Source organism: Copadichromis virginalis, linkage group LG23, assembly GCF_057382275.1.
Source record: "Copadichromis virginalis isolate Kocher_CV1m ecotype Utaka linkage group LG23, C_Virginalis_male_GT1.1, whole genome shotgun sequence".
In the NCBI taxonomy this organism is placed as follows: domain Eukaryota; kingdom Metazoa; phylum Chordata; class Actinopteri; order Cichliformes; family Cichlidae; genus Copadichromis; species Copadichromis virginalis.
In genome coordinates, this window is record NC_140639.1 from 33,764,522 (window position 1) to 33,788,197 (window position 23,676).

Genomic DNA, 23,676 nt, shown 5'->3' on the forward strand with positions numbered 1-23,676 from the left:
TGGGAGAAGAAGTTGGTTTATTTAGAAAGTAAAGATTAGGGTTGAGAAGATATGCGACGTGCGATAGTGGAGGGCGGGGCCAGCGTGGCGGTGTAGCATTTCTGGAGCAACAGCAGCTGCCAAAGGGGACAGCTGGGTAGTGGGCATAAGGAGGCACCCGGGGAAGAGAGCCTTCGTCTTAAAAGGTTTGGATGGATATTTATAGACATCCTCAACAAGTTCCCAGGTTTCATGTGAGAAGGGGAAACGTGGTCGGTTGCAGTGTTTGTCTTGAATCCATTTTGAAATCTCAGAAAGTTATCCTATACATATTTGTGGACGGGCTCCTAGAATTTAGAGCTTGCTCTGAGCAGATTTCCATCACACACGTGCTTCAGTTTCTCGCTGAGGACGGATCACCAAGGAATGTAGAGCTGGTGTCTTTACTGGACGTTCTCCATCATCTTCAGAAATTCTAGAGACAGAATCAGAGGCCAAATGAGTCAATCGGCCGGCCTGTCAAACCCATCACACAGTGTAGATAAACCCTGTACATGAGAAATGAGATTTTTATATTTATTGTCTGGGGAGCTAGAAACCCTATCCATACGTAAAGGGACTGATCCTTATAAGGTGCTTTTCTACTCTCTGAGAGCACTCAAAGCCCTTTACACAACATACAGCATGCCTCATTCCCCCATTTGTATAAGAACATTTCTTTCTATGCTTATGTACGTTCTACCTAACGTTCACACACATTCTCACTCTAATAGATGTGTTGGAGAGCAAGCTGGGGTTAGTATCTTGTCCAAGGACATTTGGCATGCAGACTGGAGCAGCCAGGGATCAAACCACCAATCTTCTGATTAGTAGATGGTCTACCTCCTGAGCTACAGCCACCCCAATATTTAAAATATATATTTTAAACGAAATGTTTAAAATTAAAATGATACAAATAAGGATCTCGATGACACAGCAAGGTATAAGACAAGAATGAATTAGAATTTTAAATGTTTGGTTGACCCTGCACTCTGACCCCCGATTACTATCGGGGGTCAGAGTGTGTTTCTATGCTAGGTATGCTAATTTATTTATGCAATTTCATTTTTCTCATATATGTATATATATATATATATATATATAAAAGCATGTAGCTAATACACTGAATTAAGAAAAAGTTTCATATTTTATTCATTAACATGTGCGTCGTAGCCTTCATCTGTCACCTGTTACATTACATCATTTCCTCTGGCATTAATGAAGTATTCTGATTCTGTTGCTTTATCATCTTATTTTATTAACTAGCCATGGTTAGCATGGATGTATACACATAACAAGCATGTCTTGAGACCCCCTCAGTGATAGATCTAAATCTAAATGTAACAATATGTACATTTTTTTTTTTGCTCCACCTCCAGTGCTGCTGGTTTACTCGTGTGCTTCATGTCAAACTGCAATTGAGCCAGAATTACAACTGAAACTGGTTCATTCATATTTTTAATATTCTTAACAATATTAATAATAAACATGATAACATTTGCTGCAAGCTGGACACATTTGAAGTTGTGGTGGAGAGATCACGGAGCAAACTGTCATCCATCATGAGGTCCACCCTCTGCACCAGTTATTGGACAGCTAGCAGAGCACCTTCTCTAACTTGCTAACCTGATTCAGGTCTGCATCACAGATATAAGAAGGCCGTCTCCCAGATAATGTATTATTTTATATTTATAAATGTATTGCATATTAAATTCTTCTTGTTGTTATTTTTATAATTGTATCAATTGCTGTAACAAAAAAAATCTCCCAAACTGAAATAAATACATTTCTTCTTATTATATTTTTTAAAAAGACAGCATTATTAAAAACGCACAAGGAAATGCCGTTAAATTGCCAAACAGCAATCATAATCTAATGCAGACTGGTGCAGATTTAGATTTTTTTTTGTTTTCTAAGCAATTTTGATTGTAGAGGTTGCAAGCCCTTGTTCATGACTACTGTGTGGGTGATGAATTTAGCTAAAACTTAGTGGTTTTGTTAAGGCTTGAACTCAGAGGCATAGCTGTTTTGATGGCAGTGCTGACACAGTGATAGCTGTGTCACCCTCACCCTCGTTGAGTCTAGGTGCCGAACACGTCCTCATGCTTTATTAAAAGTGTTAGTGTCAATGTGTTATCTGAAATGGAGAAGATTTTCAGTTGTGAATTGGAGATGGACCCTCTGTCTCTCATACTGGGCCTCCCCAGCCGGCAATTAATATCCAAGAATAATAGGAGATTGTACTGTGTTCTCACCTATGCGGCACGGAAGAATATACTACTCCAATGGATTTATGAAAAAGTACCAACTATTAAAGGTTGGCAAAGAGTAGTGTTGGATCTAGTGCAACTGGAATATCTTACATGTGTACTGCACTCAAAAACAGATCAATTCTTTAAGGTGTGGGAACCATACTTGAACTATGTGGAACCTGATGTTTCTAATATTATGTTACAAGGATTCTCTTGAGTGTTCAAACTGCAACGTAATACTGGGACGACAGGTATTGTACTGTATTGTATCCTCTCTTTAGTCAAAGGAGCTTGCAAAGAAAAGCGTCTGGACTTCTTTAAGTTGCTTGAAGACGTTTCACCTCTCATCCGAGAAGCTTCTTCAGTTCTAAGGTCAAATGGTGGAGAGTCCCAGATATAAACCTAGTGGGAGTAACCCCCCACAGAGGGACAAAAGGACCCCCTGATGATCCTCTAATCGCCTGAGCCAAGGTGTGAAACTGGGTGTGGGTCCCAATCAGCCAGGGTTTCGAGTGAGCTCATTGTGAAACCTGGCCCCACCTTATCATGCGAATTCCTGAGGTCAGATGGCCCAGGATGTGAGTGGGCGTTAAGGCGTCTGGGAAGGGATCTCAAAACTGGATTATAGATGGCAGAGAGTTGGTGTCGTAAACCCCCGCCTCTGTTCAAAGATGGTCGCTCACAGTGGACATAGATGGCTTCTTTCACTCCTCTTTCAAACCATCTGTCCTCTCTGTCCAAAATGTGAACATTGGCATCCTCGAAAGAGTGTCCTTTATCCTAAGATGCAGATGGACTGCTGAGTCTTGTCCTGTGGAGGTGGCTCTTCTGTGTTGTGCCATGCGCTTGTGAAGTGGCTGTTTGGTCTCTCCAATGTAGAGGTCTGGGCATTCCTCGCTGCACTGTACAGCATACACCACATTGTTAAGTCTGTGTTTTGGCGTTTTGTCTTTCGGGTGAACCAGTTTTTGTCTGAGCGTGTTGCTGGGTCTGAAATGCACCGGGATGTCGTGCTTGGAGAAAACTCTCCTGAGTTTTTCTGATACACCGGCTACATAGGGGATGACAATGTTGTTGCGTCTGTCCTTCTTATCCTCCCTCGCTGGTGTCTGATCTTCTTTTCTGTGCCTCTTTGCTGACTTTAAGAACGCCCATTTAGGATAGCCGCACCTTTTGAGTGCTTCCTTTACATGTGGGTGTTCCTTCTTTTTTCCTTCAGGCTTAGAGGGAACATGTTCTGCCCGGTGGTGTAGGGTCCTAATTACTCCAAGTTTGTGTTCCAAAGGGTGATGGGAGTCAAAGAGGAGGTACTGGTCCGTGTGTGTGGGCTTCCGGTAAACTTCGATGTTGAGGTTGCCATTCTCTTCGATGTGCACAGCGCAGTCCAGGAAAGGCAAACAGTTGTCCTTTGTGTCTTCCCTGGTGAACTTGATGTTTTTATCCACAGCATTAATGTGCGCAGTGAAGGATTCCACTTCTTGTGTCTTGATTTTGACCCAGGTGTCGTCCACATATCTGTACCAGTGGCTGGGTACTCTTCCTTTGAAAGAGCCAAGAGCCAACTACTCAGTTACAGTATCCACTGTAGGACAAACAACTCTGGCTGCCGTTATTTGTAGTGTGAGTAGTCTGTCAGCCTGCTGTTTACCTCAGCTGCCAAAATGTGTCCACATCTATTTGATCTGACGGGAGTCTGATACAAGTCGGGGAGTCAGTGAAGCTCACTTTTGTCCTGGCTCACTTTTGTTGGCGATATCCTGAACTGTTGCTGCGCTGCTGTTTTTGATGCTGTTAGTTGGCGTTAGTCAAACTTTGTTTGAAGTGGTCCGAGTCATTGTTGGACTCGGACTCTTAGCGAATAAACTCTTTTATGAGCTCAGTTTGTTGGAAAATATAATTACACATTAATCAATGTATTTTTATGAGAACAATATTCTTTTTTCTTTTATATAACTGTAATACTGACTGACTGTACCTGTAAATAGAGGCTTAATCTTACCATCAAAATCAATCTTTCCATCTTTGTTTGTGTCAGATTCCCCAAACATCTCATCGATATCTTCCTCTGTCACTGGTTCTCCAGTCATATGAAGAATTTCCCCAAATTCCTCACGATCAACAAAACCATCTCCATTCCTGTAGATTTAAATATATATATATATATTTATATCAAGTTCAAACTCAATCTCCTTTCTTCCTGCCAATTTACATCGACGCAAAAGCTAAAGTCTGTCCTTTTCGCTTATTCTTGTATCTGTGTTCAAACAATTATGTCTTTGAGCTTTTTTACGTCTGACAATACTTTTGAGTTTTTATTTTAATGTAAACGTTGTTTAAGGGCTAAAAAGTCAGGTAAACAGGCTATGGGACTATAGTCAGTCACAACATTAAAGGCTCTGATATCTAAAGTATGACATAAGGTATTTCATTACTGCAATAACTTGTTATTTTCAAATATAAAGATGTGTAAGTTGATACAAATCCCATGAGAAAGACTAAATCTTTGAACACAAAAGTGAGCAACAGGTGCTCATAATTCTCATCTGTCTCTCTAGTTATTTGACACACTAGTTATTTTATCAATTCTAAATTGCTTTTCACATAAATGTTTGAAAACTTTATTAACTGTATTAAGTTTTGTGATGACGTTTAGTGTCGTACTTGTCAAAAATACGGAAGCATTCTGAAAGCTCTTCTTCGCTCTTTCCTGCCTGGTCCTCCTTTAACTGTTGGACCATCATGACCAAGAACTCCTCGAAGTCGATGGTACCGCTGCCTGAAGACAGAAAAGATGAATATGGGAAGATTACTGTTTTACATTTACCGGGTAGGAATCAGTTTGAAATGTCTTGTTTACTTATCAAGTGATTATCTCCAGTTCACCAACTGGTCTTAAATTTTTGATGAAGGGATGCACATAATGCTCAGTTCACTCATGACAAGGAATCTCGTGACAACAGCTGGACATAGACTTTTAGACATTTTCATCCAACCATGATCTCACCATCCTCATCGACCTCCTCTATGATGGCATCCAGCTCCTCCCTTGATGGGTTCTGGCCCAACATCCTCATTACAGTGCCCAACTCTTTGGTGCTGATGTCACCGCCTCCATCTGTGTCAAACATGTCGAAGGCAGCCTTGAACTCTGGGTTAGAGAAGGAAAAGTTCAAATTTAGGCTTTTTTTTTTTGGTTGCTTTACTGTCTAAGCAAAGCTGAAATCATTAATTTCCCATTAATTTTCATCCACAATACAGACTGTAAAAAGTCTACTTGAAAATCACTGCTGGAACTCAACTTAAGGTTATCACTCATTTCTTCATGTAGAAAAAAAAAATACAGACCTGCAATCATCTCCTCAGTCAGGAAGGACCGGGCGTCACTTTGGGCATCAGTGGGCTTTAAAAAGAAAAATGAAAAAAAGGTGGAAATGCATCTGTAGTCAGGCAAGTGGATGCTATAAGTGATATCAAATCATAACTAGAACAAGCTGTAAGGAGTGGCTATTGGGAAGGGGATAAATGAGCTTTTTCCCTTCACTTGTCACAGTGGGAGACCGCCATTATGTCCTGTAATAACATCACAGTGGTGAAAAGCTATATAGTGTTCTCTTTTGTTCACATGTCTAGGACCAACACATTAGCATCACAAAAGGTTTCTTAAGAAATAAACTACTTCTCCCTTCTGAAGTGTATTTAACCCTCCCCCCTCTCTCCCATGTCATTTGCTACAGTTCATGTTCTATAGATTAATGTTCTGTAATATTATTTAGAACATAAGACTAGAGCTGTATGATGACTTTTAAAGGCATCATCAAGTTTTGGTCTTTAAGCATTTTGCTACTTTAAGTTTTCATTTTTATTTGACTGAACACTGAATCACAGTTAGTCTGTATCTCTGCTCATCGCGCTGCTCATTGAAATGAATGGAAATCAGTCCTTCCAAGAAATTCAATGGCATTTAGTAATACATAATAACAAAATAAAGAGCAGAATGATGTCCAGAGTTGGGAAATCAAAGAGAACTGCATATAGTTAAACAATTAGCTGGAGTACAATTTGCGGTAATTGGATAATTGGCCTTCAGCTGCATTCACAGAGCAGATTAATAACTTTTTTCAGTTTTCGGGGCAGTCAGTAGTTGTAACTGCAAATGGCTTATTAAAAGCAAGAAAAATGACTTCCTATTTCCCCATTTCTGGAGAATGCAAAGTTAAACTTGAAAATTTTAGGCATCAGTTAGCGACCGGCAATGATTGTAGGCATTTACTAACACAACAAGCTGTTGCCTGCTGTTTTAGGAGATATGTGGGCAACTGAATAATTCTGGTCTTACCACTGCACTACCATTATCGTCCAATTAATAATATTTTTTTTCATTTTTTCTTTTTTGTTGTTTGCTTGTTTATTTGTACATTTGTTGGGCAAAAAAACATTTTAACATCTTTCAAATCCATGTGACGTGTGAAAACAAGACAGTTATAGCTCACAGTGATGCTCACTACAGTGTAACTATTCTACAGTGTTAATACTGTGAATGGATGTATTTTAAAATCATGAACCAAGCTATTATCAAAACTAACCAAATGCCAAGTGGAAACAAAACAGTGAATAAAAACAAAGCTGAACAAATTTAAAAGCATCTGACCAACATTTCCCAAGAGGAAGAAAATAGTTTAGTTTTTATGCACACTCAGACTTTGTTAAACCATCCACCTTTAAATTTCTCAATTTGTATTCAGAATTTTACTCTAAAGAGATCATAACACTGGTGTGGATTATACAGCATTTCTAAGAGGAATAATTTGAGCCAGATTTGGCTTTTTTAAAGTTTTGTAAATGTGGATTTTTTTAGATTTCAATTAATATTTTAACATAATTGTGATCCTAAGCAGTTTAGTAAACAGAATCTTGCAGAGCTTAGCATAGCAAAGATAAGAAAATAAAACTAAAACGAATTTTTCCTGTTTTCCTTGACAAAATGTTGATAATGTTGCGACATATGGAAGGAAACCCACCCCCTTTCCTTTAAAGCTATTTTTAAGGTGAGACTTGGGAGAGGATTTGACAGGGATTTTCTCAAGGTGAATTTCCTAAATTAGGACACTAAGAAAAGGCAGCTTGTCTTCTCACTTTACTCAGCTGTGTACATCTATCTTTAGTACCACTCCCTCCAATCTAAATATCAATCGTAGCGGGTTTAGTTACAAAGTGATGGAACACAAAAGCAGTGTGAGCCTGTAAGCAAACAGCAATGAGGAGTTACAGCAGTTCACAGCAACAAGTTACTAGTCAGACAAACTAGATTTGTGTGTGTGTTGTCTATCAGGTGTGTGCCCCGCATGACATTTCCAAATATTTAAGGAATTCCAGGATGATTTATAAAATCCAGTTATGATGCGGATGAGGACTTGCTGGATGAGCACAGCCAGTTTGCTTCAGGTATTTATCTCCATCCTGCGTCATCTGCCTTTTCTTCTCATCCCTTGAAAACCAAATCAAATCCTCAGGATGCATCATAAACCTAAATCCTCCTTCTCGTCCTTTACCCCCTCCTCCGTTTTTGGTTTCTTACCATGGTGGCGGACTGTGGAGAACAACACACACCAGTACAAACAACACACAGCTGGGAAAGAAGGTCTCCTTTCTATGCAGTTCAGGTAACTCTGTGACTTTACTCTACTCCATAAGTACCCTCTCATCCCACCAGCATTTTACTAAAAATGATCAGGATTGGGCCAGAGACCCCCTCCTCGGACAAGAGCCGGCCAATCAAATTTGGTTTTAGTTTGTGCGCCCTTACAATCTCCTGATGGACATCCCCTTGTGTGGCACAGTGTCCAATCCCCCATATTTAGATAACAGACAAGCTCACTGACATTTATTGAAAAAAAAGAAAACACTGTGCAGGCATCAGGCAGCTGAAGGTTATTTTGACAGAGGATCAACTGGGCATCTCAGTGCAGAACGACACTTGATTTCACATGGACCAGAGCGCGTGCACGCTCGCGCACATCACACACACATACATGCACTCACGGATTAACACCTCCCTGCATGCATAGATTCTCTGCCCCTTCCGCAGTGTCCGTTAACCCATCTATCTGCCCTCCTCCCTGTCCTCAGGGCTGCTGACTTGCCCTTGCACCTATGACATCTGAAACATAAGAGCTGTGCAGAAAGACCTGTCACCTCACACAACTGTTCCCCGTCTTAACAATTTTAGCTAGTGGTTTCTCATTACCTCAACAGAAAAGCAAACCTCTAATTACCATGTCAGTAAAAGGCTTGATCGAGCCAAAGTCAAAGTGAAATTTCCACAGAAACTCATTCAGAATCCCACTGACACTAATAACCAGAAATTAGCAACAGAGGCTACTTGACAGTACATCTACACACAGTGAAGGAAACAATTCTTTTAAGTTTGCTCGCTTGTAAGAAATGAATAGTTTCAAGTATTTATGGTAGTTGAGAGGCAGAATATCTGCCAAAAAAACACACTGAAGCGTTGACATAAGTCATAAATTGATTTGCTTGTCAATGAGTGAAATAAGTACAGGGTGGGCCATTTATATGGATACACCGTAATAACATGGGAATGGTTGGTGATATTAAAGTCCTGTTTGTGGCACATTAGTATATGTGAGGGGGCAAACTCCTCAAGATGGGCGGTGACCATGGTGGCGATTTAGAAGTCGGCCATCTTGGATACAACTTTTGTTTTTTCAATAGGAAGAGGGCCTATTTCATGAGTTATCTACAAGTTTCTGACCACTTATAAAATGTGTTCAATGTGCTGCCCATTGTGTTGGATTGTCATTGAAATCTGCTGCAATGACCCGGTTACTGCATTCACCAGATATCAACACGATTTTGATCCGGTCCTCACGTGTTAACCTCTTCGACATGTCAATGGCTGTGAACACAGAGAAACGTGTAAATAACTTATGAAAGAATAAAGTTACGTTGAAACCAAGCACACCTTTGTTTTTCTTGTGACATTACCAATAAGTTTGATGTGTCACATGGCCCTCTTCCTATTGAAAAAACAAAAGTTGTATCCAAGATGGCCGACTTCTAAATTGCCACCATGGTCACCACGCATCTTGAGGAGTTTGCCCCCTCACATATACTAATGTGCCACAAACTGGACTTTAATATCACCAACCATTCCCATGTTATTACGGTGTATCCATATAAATGGCCCACCCTGTATTTTAGTATGAGTGGAGAATGCCTTTTTTGGCAAGCACAGCTGTCAGATGTTTCTTGTACTTGGTCACCAGGTCTGCACACATCTCAGGAGGGTTTATGACTCACTCTGTTTTTACAGAAACTCTCTAAACTCACCTTTTGGTTTCTTGGCTGCTACTTGATAACTTGAAGCTTCAGCTCTATTAACTAACTAGGCCCTCTCCGTGAATCGCTACCTTATCGTGGTGGAGCGGTTTGTGTGTTCCAGGGATCCCAGGGGCTATGTTGTCTGGGGGCTTTAGCCCCCTGGTAGGGTCTCCCATGGCAAATTGGTGCTGGGTGAGGGACCAGACAAAGAGCGATTCAGAAGACCCTTATGAAGAGAACATCGAGGGAACAGTTTACCCTGCCCGGGATAGGGTGACTGGGGCCCCGCCCTGGAGCCAGGACCTGGGAGGGAGCGTCTGGTGGCTGGGCCTTAGTCCATGGGGCCCGGCCGGGCACAGCCCGAAGAGGAGACATGGGCCCATCCTCCCGCAGGCCCACCACCCACAGGAGGCGCCATAGGGGTCGGGTGCATTGTGCCGGGTGGCGGCCAGGAGCGGAGGCCCTGGCGGACTGATCCCCGGCTGCCAAGACTGGCAATAGGGATATGGAATGTCACCTCTCTGGTGGGGAAGGAGCCTGAGTTAGTGCGTGAGGTTGAGAGGTACCGGCTAGATATAGTCGGGCTCACCTCTACGCATGGCTTGGGCTCTGAGACCAGTCTCCTGGAGAGGGGCTGGACTCTGTCTCAGTCTGGAGTTGCCCCTGGTGAGAGGCGGCGGGCTGGGGTGGGTATTCTTTTTTTCTTTTTTTTTTCTTTTTTTCTCTTTTCTTCAGATTCAATCTGAGCCATTCAAATTCAAATTGAACTTATTCAAATTCAGCTTCTGATGGCACAGATTTCTGCCCATAGTACACCTACTTACTGGTTGTGTCGCATCAGTCTGTGTCTCTGAGTTAACTTGTGTTTCTCCTACAGCTCCGGACCGCTAAAAATGCGCGTGCTCTTTGTGAGCTCGTTCCCGCCTCGTAACCAGCGCGTTCTGCCGTCAAGGGCGATCATTGGTGAAATGTGATCATGTGACTGATGCAAGCCAGATCCTTTTATTTAGCAAAACTGTGATTAATAGTTAAATATTATTTTTTTTCTTTTTCTTTTTTCTTTTTTTCCTTTTTTTTTTTGCCTGTCCCGTTTGGCTCTTTTGCCATCAGAATTGTTGTCTAAAGGCAAAGAAAGATGCCCAACGGATTTACTTTACCAAATTGACCATCCCAGCCTTGCTGTAATGGTCCATTTGATTCACCTTTTATTGTTTATTTTATTTTCACTTACTGAATACGGGACAGACTTGACTGGGGAAAGAAGGGGAGAAAGAAAGAGGGAAAGAGAAACAGCTGAGAAAAGGGACGGGGGAGAAGGGCAAAAAACAAAAACCAACAGAATGAGCAGAAAAAATAAATAAATAAATAAATAAATAAAATGCATATATCAATTAGAGATGGCACGATACCACTTTTTTTATGTCCGATACCGATACCGATATCATAAATTTGGATATCTGCCGATACCGATATGAATCCGATATAGTGTTTTTTAATATCTTGCTGCATTTTGTATAAGTTCATACTCAAGTTTAAAACAACAACTACACTAAAGCTATTCTGTTATACCTGTATGCAAAAAAAATATTTCATAGTTCAGCAATACTGATCAATCTAATAAACTTAAACCTACACCATCCTCCCTATTCTGGTATTTTAAAGAGTACTTAGCATAAATATTAAGCAACCTAACTAATAGGGTTCCAACTCCCAGCAACAACAAAAATAAATAAATAAAAAATAGGGAACCACCCCTCACGCTCCACCTCATGATGCTTAATCGACGTAATCAACCTTAATTTGATGCAGTGTGAAAAAAAATGCACAGAAATCAATTATTTTTCAAGAAATATTAAATAGATTCAACATCTTTCTTCAACAAAATTGCAGACTGCACAGATGGTACCTTCCAAAAGGAAAAAGTACTATAGCTTACTAGGGTATATATATTAGACTTAATAGTTACTATATACAGTAATTGACTTCTATTCATTTTACATCAAATTAAAACTTTGGGTGTCAGATAATTATTTATTAAAAGCTAGACATTTAAATGAGAATAAGAAAGAAAAGTATGTCTTTGTGCCCCCTTTTCCCTGTTAATGTCCTATCGGCCCCCCTGGTTAACTTTGCTAGATCTGCCCCTGCACAGTTACCAGCATCAGCTACGTAGAAAAAGATCCTGGAGTAGAAAGTAATATTAAATACATTCTAACAATAGCTGATCAAGCTTAAACGTGCTGCTGTTGTTCAGCCGCTGGTTTCCTCTTTCTGGTGCAAAGTGGGCCAAAAGCAAACTAGAGACACGGACTCGCCACAGAAAAGCCGATCAGCTGATCATTAGCAGTTTCATGATTGAAGTAGCAGCAGGAGAGGCAGTCGCTTGTTAAGCTTAACGCAGGAATGCTTTACAAACATTCAGAGATGGACTTACACACTTGCTTTACATCTCTCGGGATAACTTTGTCGGAGATGAAATGCCGGGTTGCTAGCGAAGCTCCAAATGCTATCCAGACCACCGACAGGTCCCGCATGCCACAGCCGCTCTATCACGTGATGCATACTGCTCCGACGTGCTAACGTTCTGAGGTGAGTTACGGCGTGTTGCAAGTTTTGTGAGGTGCTTTCGTGATATTTAATGGATCGGATTACATTTTTTATTTTTCTCCGATATCCGATCCAGTAATTTAGGTCAGTATCGGACCGATACCGATACGTAATATCGGATCGGTCCATCTCTAATATCAATCACCTGGATCACCTGCTGAGAAAGAAAAAAGAAAACAAGCAGAAGAGAACAAGAGTAATAGAATAAACAACATCACAATGATATATGGGAATATGACAGTAAATACTAAATATTAAACATTATTGTGCAGCACATAAGATCAACAGAACACAGTGTGCTTTGAGGTAGGAGCCAAAAAGGGTGTAGTTTGTGGGTGTGATCACCCGTGTGTACACCTGTGAGCATGGACGCGCTTGGTTTTTTTTTTTGGTTTTTTTTTAAAGGTTCCTTCATGCAATGATCTGCTAGAGGGTGTGGGGGGGCCACAGCCCCGTCCTCCAGGGCATGAAGCAGGTATGGAGGAGATCAAAACTCCAGACATCCAGAGGCCCCCAGAACACAAGAGACCAAGGAAGACCAACAGAGGGGCAGCCGCGCCACTGTCCCAGAAAGAGCTGAGGAGAGTCCCAGATGAGGGCTCACTCAGCAGCCGCGGAGCAGAAGCCAGGGGGAGTTGCAGTGACGCGCCCGTGTCACCTCTCTGGTGGGGAAGGAGCCTGAGTTAGTGCGTGAGGTTGAGAGGTACCGGCTAGATATAGTCGGGCTCACCTCGACGCATAGCTTGGGCTCTGGAACCAGTCTCCTGGAGAGGGGCTGGACTCTGTCTCAGTCCGGAGTTGCCCCTGGTGAGAGGCGGCGGGCTGGGGTGGGTATTCTAATATCCCCTCGGCTTGCTGCCGGTACGTTGGGGTTTTTCCCGGTGAATGAGAGGGTTTGTTCCCCGCGCCTTAGGGTCCTGACTGTCATCTACGCTTATGCGCCGAGTGGCAGTTCAGAGTACCCAGCCTTCTTAGAGTGGGGGGGGGCTGGAAGGTGCTCCACCTGGAGACTCTGTTGTCCTGCTGGGAGACTTCAATGCTCACGTGGGTAACGACAGCAAGACCTGGAGGGGCGTGATTGGGAGGAACGGCCTCTCTGATCTACATCCCACCCCAAGCGGACACAGGTATGGCTTTGTCCGAATTACATGATGTGCTGAGCTCGCTTCAAAACAAGGACCCGAGCGCAGCCCTCATTGTAGCAGGAGACTTTAACAAAGCGAACCTCAGACAAGTCATGCCAAACTTTTACCAGCATGTCTCGTGTCCAACGAGAGGGGATCGGATTTTGGATCACTGCTACACGCCATACAAGCAGGGCTACAAAGCTGTCTCACACCCGGCTTTTGGGAAGTCTGACCACAATGCCATCTTCCTCATAGCATACGGAGGGAAGACGTGACCACGAAGGAAGTAAAACGGTGGACTGCCCAATCAGAAGCTACGCTACAGGACGCACTCAACGTCGTAGACTGGGACATGTTCAGAGCATGCGCAGTCGACATCAACGAGTTTACGGAAGTAGCAGTATGCTTCGTCAATATGCTAGCGGAGGAGATTATCCCCACTGCGAGAGTCACCACATTCCCAAACCAGAAACCGTGGATGGACAGATCGATCCGCACTGCAGTAAACGCCAGGACCGCCTCCTACAACGCGGGTCTCGCCACTGGCGATATGAGCGCCTACAAAGCGGCCTCATACGGCGTGCGGCGCGCGGTGAGAGATGCCAAACGCAGGTACCGGGAACGTGTGGAGTCCCGCTTCCACCAGGGCGACACACGGAGTATGTGGCACGGACTACGCACCATTACGGACTACAAAGCCAGGGACACTGCGCCGATCAACGCCAACTCTGCATTCACCAACGAGCTGAATCGGTTCTACGCCCGTTTCGAGGTTAGCCAGGCGGCTAATGCTATCTACCGCCTAACTACCGAGGACAGTGACGTCATCAGCGAGAGACCGGTGACCAGCATCGCGGAGCATGACGTCCGAGCGGCACTGAGGAGAGTGAACACAAGGAAAGCGGCGGGGCCAGACAGCATCACCGGCCGTCTGCTGCGCTGCTGTGCTGACCAGCTAGCAGGTGTGTTCACTTACATCTTCAACGAGTCCCTGGCGAAGTCTGTGGTCCCCACATGCTTCAAAAGATCCACCATCATCCCTGTGCCCAAGAACAGCAAACCCTCATCCCTGAACGATTACCGGCCAGTTGCACTGACCTCGGTAGTAATGAAGGTGTTTGAGAGGCTGCTGAAGAACATCATCTCCTCCTCCATCCCAGACACCACAGATCCGCTGCAGTTCGCCTACAGATCCAACAGATCCACAGAGGATGCCATCGCCCACATCCTACACACCACTCTCAGCCACGTGGACAAGAAACAGGGTAACTATGTGCGAATGCTGTTTGTTGATTACAGTTCAGCGTTTAACACAATAGTGCCCTGCAGACTGTTCACAAAGCTGAGGGATCTGGGACTTAACAGCCGTCTGTGTGCATGGGTGTTGGACTTCCTCACTGGCAGAACTCAGGTGGTGAGGGTGGGCAGGTGCTTCTCCAACAGCATCACCATCAACACAGGAGCACCTCAGGGATGTGTCCTCTCGCCACTGCTCTACTCCCTCTACACTTCAGACTGTGTGGCCACCCATGGCTCCAACACCATTGTGAAGTTTGCTGACGACACAGTGGTGTTGGGTGCCATCTCCAACAACGATGAGGCGGCCTACATGGATGAAGTGAAGAATCTGGCATCGTGGTGCCAGGACAACCACCTCCAGCTGAACGTCAGCAAGACCAAGGAGCTGGTGGTGGACTTCAGAAGGGGTCAGCACAGAGACTACAAGCCCATCATCATCAATGGAGCTCCAGTGGAGAGGGTGCAGTCCTTCAAGTATCTTGGTGTCCACATCTCCTCAGACCTGACATGGGCTGCCCACATTCAGGTCCAGACCAAAAAGGCTAGGCAGCGCCTGTATCACCTACGACAACTGAGGAAGTTCAGGGTCTCTCCAAAGATCCTCAGGATTTTCTATACAGGCGCTGTGGAGAGCATCCTCACACAGAACATGACATCATGGTTCGGGAACAGCTGTGTGAAGGACCAAAAAGCTCTCCAGAGAGTGATCCGTACAGCAGAACGCTGCTGCAGGATTGCTCTCCCCCCGCTTCAGGACACCTACACCAGGAGATGCCGGACTAGAGCAGCGCAGATACTGAAGGACCCGTCCCATCCTGGCAACAAACTGTTCCAACTTCTGCAATCTGGTAGAAGGTTCCGCATCTTCCGGGCAAGGACAGAGAGACTCAAGAGGAGCTTCTATCCCCAAGCCATCCGTGCCCTAAACACACACACCCGCCCGCTCACATCATCTATAATTGACTGAGACAGGACTCTCTTCCAGACACTAAACCAAGGCACAATGTACATTTCAATTCCTTTAATTTTAAATATGTTTATATTTTCTATCCTGTAAAATAGTCAGATATCTATTCATATTAATGTACAGAATTCACCTGCTTGCTGCTACTATATATATATATATATATATATATATATATATATATATATATATATATATATATATATATATATATAATGTTCTTCCTCTACACCCCCCCCCCCCCCCCCCCCAATTTTTGCACATGTCGAGGAGCGTGTGTCAGGCTACATTTCACTGTGTGTTATACTTGTATAACTATGCATGTGACAAATAATAAAGAACCTTGAACCTTGAACCTTGAACCTTGATCTGAACCCGAGCGGTGTTTTGTTATTGGACTTCTGTGCAAATCACAGTTTGGCCATAACAAGCACCTTGTTCGAACATAAGAGTGTCCATAAGTGCACGTGGCACCAGTACGCTCTAGGCCGCAGGTCGATGATCGATTTTGTAATCGTATCACCAGACCTGCGGCCATATGTTCTGGACACTCGGGTAAACAGAGGGGCTGAGCTGTCAACTGATCACCACCTGGTGGTGAGTTGGATTCAACGCACACCTCCGGCAGAGCTTCAACAGCATTCCGAGGGAGACTGGGGACATTGAGTCCGAATGGACCATGTTCAGCGTCTCCATTGCCGAAGCTGCTGCTTTGAGCTGCGGCCGCAAGGTGGTTGGTGCCTGCCGTGGTGGTAATCTCCGAACCAAATGGTGGACACCAGAGGTGAAGGGAGCCACCAGGCTGAAGAAGGAGTCCTATCGGGCTTGGTTAGCCTGTGGGACTCCGGAGGCAGCCGACAGGTATCGACAGGCCAAGCCGAATGTGGCTCAGGCAGTGGCTGAAGCCCGGTGTGGGAGGAGTTCGGAGAGGCCATGGAAAAAGACTTTCGGACTGCCTCAAAGAGATTCTGGCAAACCGTCAGGCGTCTCAGGAGGGGAAAGCGGTGCTTTACCTGCATTGTGTATAGTGCTGGCTGACGTTGACTGAGAAAATTGTCAGACGGTGGAAGGAATACTTCGAGGACCTCCTTAATCCCACTGACACGTCTTCCGAGGAGGAAGCAGAGTCTGGGCATGATGGGAATGACCCGCCAATTTCCGGGGGCGAGGTCACTGAGGCAGTTAAACAACTCCTTGGTGACAGAGCCCCTGGTGTTGATGAGGTCCGTCCCGAGTTCCTGAAGGCTCTGGATGTTGTAGGGCTGTCCTGGTTGACACGCCTCTACAATGTTGCGTGGAGATCAGGGGCAGTACCCTTGGACTGGCAGACTGGGGTGGTGGTCCCCATTTTTAAGAAGGGAGACCGGAGGGTGTGTTCCAACTACAAGGGGATCACACTCCTCAGCCTCCCTGGGAAAGTCTATGCCAGGGTGCTGGAAAGGAGAGTTCGTCCGCTAGTTGAGGAACATACAGGAGGAACAATGCGGTTTTCGTCCTGGTCGCAGAACACTGGACAAGCTCCTTATCCTCTCCAGGATACTTGAGGGTGCATGGGAGTTTGCCCAACCAGTCTACATGTGTTTTATGGACTTGGAGAAGGCATTCGACCGTGTCCCTCGGGGTGTCCTGTGGGAGGTGTTGCGGGAGTATGGGGTGTCTGGCCCATTGCTACGGGCCATTCAATCCCTATACAACCGTTGCAAGAGCTTGGTTCGCATTGCCGGCAATAAGTTGGACTCATTCCCGGTGGGTGATGGGCTCCGCCAGGGCTGCCCTTTGTCACTGGTTCTGTTCATAATTTTTATGGACAGGATTTCTAGGCGCAGCCAAGTGGCGGAGGGCTTTCACTTTGGTGGTCTCAGAATCTCATCTCTGCTTTTTGCGGATGATGTCGTTCTGTTGGCTTCATCGGGTGAGCGCCTCCAGCTCGCACTGGAACGGTTCGCAGCCGAGTGTGAAGCAGCGGGAATGAGGATCAGCACCTCCAAATCTGAGACCATGGTTCTCAGCCGGAAAAGGGTGGAGTGCCCACTCCGGGTCGGGGATGAGTTCCTGCCCCAAGCGGAGGAGTTCAAGTATCTTGGGGTCTTGTTCGCGAGTGATGGGAGAAGGGAGCCGGAGTTCGACAGACGGATTGGGGCTGCAGCTGCAGTAATGCAGACGCTGCACTGGTCCGTCGTGGTGAAGAGGGAGCTGAGTGTAAAAGCGAAGCTCTCAATTTACCGGTCGATCTACGTCCCTACCCTCACCTATGGTCACGAGCTGTGGGTAGTGACCGAAAGAATGAGATCGTGGATACAAGCGGCAGAAATGAGATTCCTCCGAAGGGTGGCTGGCCTCTCCCTTAGAGATAGGGTGAGAAGTTCGGCCATCTGGGAGGGGCTCAGAGTAGAGCCGCTGCTGCTCCACATCAAAAGGAGCCAGCTGAGGTGGTTTGGGCATCTGACAAGGATGCCTCCTGGGCGCCTCCTGGGTGAGGTGTTCCGGGCATGTCCCACCGGGAGGAGGCCCCGGGGCAGACCCAGGACACGCTGGAGAGATTATATCTCTCAGCTGGCCTGAGAACGCCTTGGTGTTCCCCCGGCTAAGCTGGAGGAGGTGGCTGGGGAGAGGGAGGTCTGGGCCTCTCTGCTTAGGCTGCTGCCCCCGTGACCCGGCCTCGGATAAAGCGGATGAAGATGATGGATGGATGGACTAGCTAGGCCACTCATGTGTTTCTTCTTTAGCCACTCATTTGTTGCCTCTGCAGTATTTTGCCTGCCTCAGTGTAGTCAAAGCCATCTTGTGCCAAACAGCCCCAAAGCATGTTTCCACCTCTGTGCTTGACTCTGGGGACGGTGTTCTTTGGGTCACTTTCAGGACTCCTCAGTGGACTGAAGTGGATACCAAAGAGCTCAGTTTTGGTTTAATTTGACCACAGCACTTTCTCCCAGCTTGCTCTGAATCCTTTAGATATTCAATGGGAAACTTCAAACGGGCCTCTAGCTTTGGTTTCTTGAACAGATGCTGCAAGATTTCAGTCCATTACAGCATAGTGTGTTACAAATGGCGTTTTTGGTGACTGTGGTTTGTACTGTCTTCAGATCATAAACAAGTTTCTGCAGTATACTTTTGAGCTAATCGATCACATTTCCCCTAATCATCCTAACTCTGTGAGGCAAGATCTTCCATGGAGTTCCAGCCTAAGAGGGAATGACGGTCATTTCTTTTATTTCTGAATAATCACACGAACACTTTTATCGCTTTTGTTTTGTACTTACTTTTTGTGTTTTTAGTTTTTCTCTGCTCCCTTGTTCTTTACTAGGCTACCTGTCTACACACAAACACACAGGCAGACAAACATCTTACTTGTCTGATAGATACAGTGCAATATAAAAGCACATCCACATGTTTCCGTTCCACTTCAGACAATTAAGTCAGCTGTTGGAAACAGATGAGTCAGTCCAATGGGCAGTAAGGCGCTGTCACTTTTTTCACATGCAATCTATTTATGCCTGAAAGAACGGAGAGAACCATGTGATTAGTGTGGAAACAAGAGCAGCACTAGTTGCTGATCAACATTTCTTATCTGGAGATAAAGTATTTATTCATTTGATACAAAGTAATAATAATTTCTAAAAGGTTCACCAAAAAAATGAAAAAATGAAAAATTGAGGAGTCTAAAAATATGACCAATGTGTAAATTCATTAAACTCAAGTCTACTTTTAGCCTTTCAGCGCTGTTGATCTACCATCACTAAACACTTTTCTCATGAATTTAAACTCCAGGTACTCGTCATGATCAATACGATTCAAAACACTTGAAAGGCAACAAAGAAAATGCTCAATTTAAGACTTCAGCAATGAATTAGCCTATGTTAAGATTTTTTTTATTTGCATATATGTGCAGTTACTACTTCACTGTTTCAAGTTAAACATCTTACCTCAAAAGATTCATTCAGACTATTGATAATAGCAAATTAATGCTAGTTTGAGTCTGCTCGTAGGGTGACCGCATCCAACAAACTAAATGCTGGGCAAAGGAAGTGTTTGTATGAAATGATGTGGGACACACAACTAACGCTGAGACATTCTTATATATCTAAAAAAAATAAATAAATAAGCACATCAACACACAAGTTACACAGGTTGAAGCCGCTGCTTGTGTCATTTAAAAATGTATCCTATTTTATTTGGAGGTATACTTGCATATTCCCCTTTTCTATATATAAAAACAAAACAAAAAGCATCCATCCTCCACAGTGGCCTCCGTCCCAAAGCTGAAGAGTCATTTGTCTAAAGAAGAAGAGTCATATCTTCTAGAAACCTTAATCGCGGACTAGCTCAGTTCTCTGTAACGCTATAATAGATATGCTGAATGCATAGAAAACCTATTGGAATACAAAGAAAAGAGTCCATTTATCTCCGATTTCACAGTTTTTACAGCAAATATGAAGCTCTACATCTCTACAGTTTGTTTAGTTCCATGGATTTATTTGAATTACAGCTACATTGCATGCAGAAAGATGATTCCTCATGCAGCTGAGTGTAGGGATAGTGACACTAATCTCGAGGAGAACCTGGGCGGCTGATATTCAGCGACGGGTTTATGAAAAGTGTGCCACTGTCTCCACAGCTTCACCACTGTGGTGTGGAGGCAGCATTATCCTGGCTGCCTCAATCATGTGTTTACACAACATAAAAAATTAAAAAAAAAAACAAAGACTCATTTTTTTACTTCTTCAAACACACAGGTTTGATGTGTCAGTATCAAACCTAAAGATAAAATTAGTGGCAAACAACCTTCATGAGCTGTATGTTCCTGACACTTTCTGTGCTATTAATTTCCACCCTCCCTTACTATGATTTGGCACATAATCTTTTATCTTGTTCAGAAACTGATCTTGACTGTGGATGATTTAATTACTGGTGATTTATTGCTGGAAGTTGACATTCACACTTATAATGAAAAAAAGGTTAAATGAAGATCTAGTCAGCGTTTATCTGGAGATTTCTCCAGTCTGACTGATTATGGCATTTAAAAATCATAGAAAAAGGATTTTGAGTATATTAGCATGCTAAAATTGCCATTCACTTCAAACAATGCTGTGCACGTGCATGTCAAAGGTGCAAGCTGCTGCATACATAGCCTTGGATAAAAACCTGCCTGAATACAGTCAGGGAAAAAAAATCCAGCTGCGCTGATCACACTGTGCACCTTTTCTTCTTAATCCTTCTCCTGTAGATAACACTTTATCACCCTCCTACTGTTCTCCATGTTATGATCCTCACCACCTCCTGTTTCCATCTTAAGCTCTTCTCACTCCTCTCAGTCATCACCCCTTGTCTCCCCCAGAGGGCCATCGTGCAAGTTCAGCTTCCATGCTCTCCAGCTTATGTCACCAGTGTTATTAGAGTGCCTGTTTGGTGCCTGACTGACAGCACCAGCTGAGGCTGACTTCCCAGAAGCAAACTTCCCTTGCTTGGGTGAGAAAAAAAAAAGCATGGCTCAGTTTGAAGACTTTGGTTTGATAACAAACCAAGAGAAACAAAAAAGCTGTGTTGTTTTCAGCTCTTTTTCTCGTTCTGTCTTCTTTTCTTTCTCTTTCCATGATCTCTTCTTCTATAACTCCTTCTATTCCTGGACATTCTCCATGGAGCAGCTGAGTCCTCTGGACAAACACACCCTAAATAAGGCTTGAGGTATGCCATCACTCGTCCACGTTTAGCCTCCACCATCTTGATCCTTCACTCCTTCTTTTGCTACCCTTCTTTCTGCTCCTTTTCCCTCCTCAAGCTAAAGACTGCTCTCCAGTCTTTAGCTCAACTAAATGTTTCAGTAAACTAGCTGTACAGTTCATGCAGACTTATTAAACTAAAAATCTGCTGGGAGACTCCATCGTGTAATTGCGTGCTGTTTCAATCCCAGGAGGAGAAACAAATCCCTTTCTGCTGTAAAAATCTTCCAAAGCAAACATGCAGCAAACAGTTGTGATGTGTGAGTGTCAGATTCCAGCTACACATAAGGTTTGCTCACGATAGAGCAATAAAGCTACAATCACAGCACTCGGTGGCTGCTGGGGTTTTGTCCAGACCTTTGAGAAATTTTTAAAATGACAACAAGGTAAAAGAGATTTTGTCCTCTTGTAGAGAACAACATCATGTCATAGCTGCCTCCAGCTGATGCTAAATAATGCAGCCAGACCACCTTATACTGAATACTGATCTGCCACAACATTAAAGACTTTGTCAGGTGTGACAAAGACCAAAGGTGCACATTTACTCCTAAAGCACTCCCTGATGGCACAACACAGCAGTTGGCACAACCACAGCACAAAAACTGCTCAGGCTTTGCTCAAGGAATATGTAAAAGAGAGCACACCTGTTACTCAGACAACCTCTTCTTTCCAAATGAGCATGCACATGTAGTGCCACAACAAGCCTGATCCACAGATGAGCCACTTCTTTGCTGCTTTTTTGAGTTCACCTTTTGTACAAGTCAGCTCTGTGAAATCCTGATGGGTCTCAAACAGAAGCTCTCCTTAAACTGAAACTTGGCGCCCTACCATCCACCATATCCTCCAAACCAAGAGTTTAAGATCACCCATAAGGGAAAACTTTGAACATCTCATCACCTACAGTACATAATATCATCAAATGATTCACAGAATGTGGAGCAGTTTCTGTGCACCAGGGACAAGGTCTAAATCAATATTGCAAGCCCATGATCTTCAGGTAGGACTGTATTAAAAACAAGAATGACTGTGTCATGCAAATCCTTGCATGGACTCAGAAACACTTGCAGAAATCTATGTCTGTGAACACAGTTCAGTACGCTATCTACAAATGCAAGTCAATGAAGCTGTGTCATGCAAAGACAAAGCCATATGTGAACACAATCCAGAAACAGCTTGAAGTGTATTAAAACAGGTCACAGCTCTGGGCACAGTTTTTTGCAGATTGGTGAACCTCTGACCTCTCTAAGTTTTTTAATAATCAAAGCAAAGCTGGAGTGAACCCTGTTTATTGTTTTAGAAACACAAATAAGACTAATTCTTGCTCTATACAGTACATATCAATCAATCAATCAATCAATCAATCAATCAATCTTTATTTATAAAGCACTTTTCTTACAAAGATGTAGCACAAAGTGCTTTACATGGTTAAAAGCAGCCCACCCCACCCCGCCCTCCAACTCACTCCCCACACTCTCATTAACATAAACGATCATGGATACATACCCCCCCCCTCCACACACACACACACACACACACACACACACACACACACGTCTGCACCGGGACCCGGTCACAGACCGCAGCCTCCAGGCTGGGCACACAGCAGGAGGGAGGCAAAGAAGCCCCCCCAGCCAGGCTGAGAGGACCCACAGAGCCCCAGCAGCCACGGTCAATCACAGCCCCAGTGTACAGCGCCCCCTACGAGGAAACACTGGAGATATGACCTAATAAGAGTATATACAGAATAAAAATTAAAATAAATAATGGGATACAATATAAATATGAATAGAGTAAGAAGATAAAAAATGAATAAGAATAAAATCAATAAATATTAGGTAAAACCTAAATTAATAATATAAATAGAATAACAGGATAGAATAAATAAGCATAAAATAAATAAATATATAATTCCAATATACTTATTGGAAAACAAGGAAGAGGAAAAATAGATTAAAAAAAGAACTAGATACCCAGAGTACATACTGTAGTGATTTGGAGTAGCTATTGAACATGTATTCAAAACACACAAAAACACAAGGCCGTCAACAATGTAATAAATCTAGTGAAGGGATTTGTGCCCTTGGAAGGATGTGTGTATTTATGTAATCCACATGAGTGTACTTGACACTGATAATGTGCATGCTTTTTTAATCTTATAAGAAAGTAGGTTGTCCTGAAATAGTAATGTATTGCCTCCTGTTGTAGTTATTTTTCTTTCCTAATTTTAGTAATACAATTATATATCATATTTATTACACAATCACACAAAGCTATATGTGAATTTACAATATTCTGCAAATTTCAATAAGCTTTCATATTTAAAAATAGCTTGTCAAACTAGCCTCTGGGCT

General features: G+C 43.7%; 1 protein-coding gene and 1 long non-coding RNA gene across 6 annotated transcripts; both read right to left on the minus strand.

Moving 5' to 3' along the window:
* On the minus strand, positions 1-20,963 carry LOC146681439 (troponin C, skeletal muscle). 5 transcript variants are annotated; one of them, XM_085447691.1, is made up of 7 exons: positions 20,755-20,817; positions 18,957-19,102; positions 5,616-5,670; positions 5,275-5,418; positions 4,932-5,046; positions 4,270-4,406; positions 1-454 (listed from the first exon to the last, which is right to left on the minus strand). In XM_085447691.1, the coding sequence occupies exons 3-7, from the start codon at positions 5,623-5,625 to the stop codon at positions 423-425; spliced, it is 438 nt and encodes a 145-aa protein (XP_085303817.1). In that variant the 5' UTR covers positions 5,626-5,670; positions 18,957-19,102; positions 20,755-20,817; the 3' UTR covers positions 1-422. The 5 variants fall into 5 exon arrangements, with proteins under 5 accessions (XP_085303817.1, XP_085303814.1, XP_085303819.1 ...); XM_085447688.1 differs by lacking the exons at positions 18,957-19,102; positions 20,755-20,817 and adding an exon at positions 20,880-20,963; XM_085447693.1 differs by lacking the exon at positions 18,957-19,102 and having other exon boundaries at positions 20,806-20,844.
* On the minus strand, positions 15,891-20,814 carry LOC146681440 (uncharacterized). Its single transcript, XR_014917859.1, has 3 exons — positions 20,751-20,814; positions 18,869-18,917; positions 15,891-18,790 (listed from the first exon to the last, which is right to left on the minus strand). It is a non-coding gene; the product is annotated as an uncharacterized LOC146681440 (long non-coding RNA).
* Positions 20,964-23,676: the final 2,713 nt, after the last annotated feature.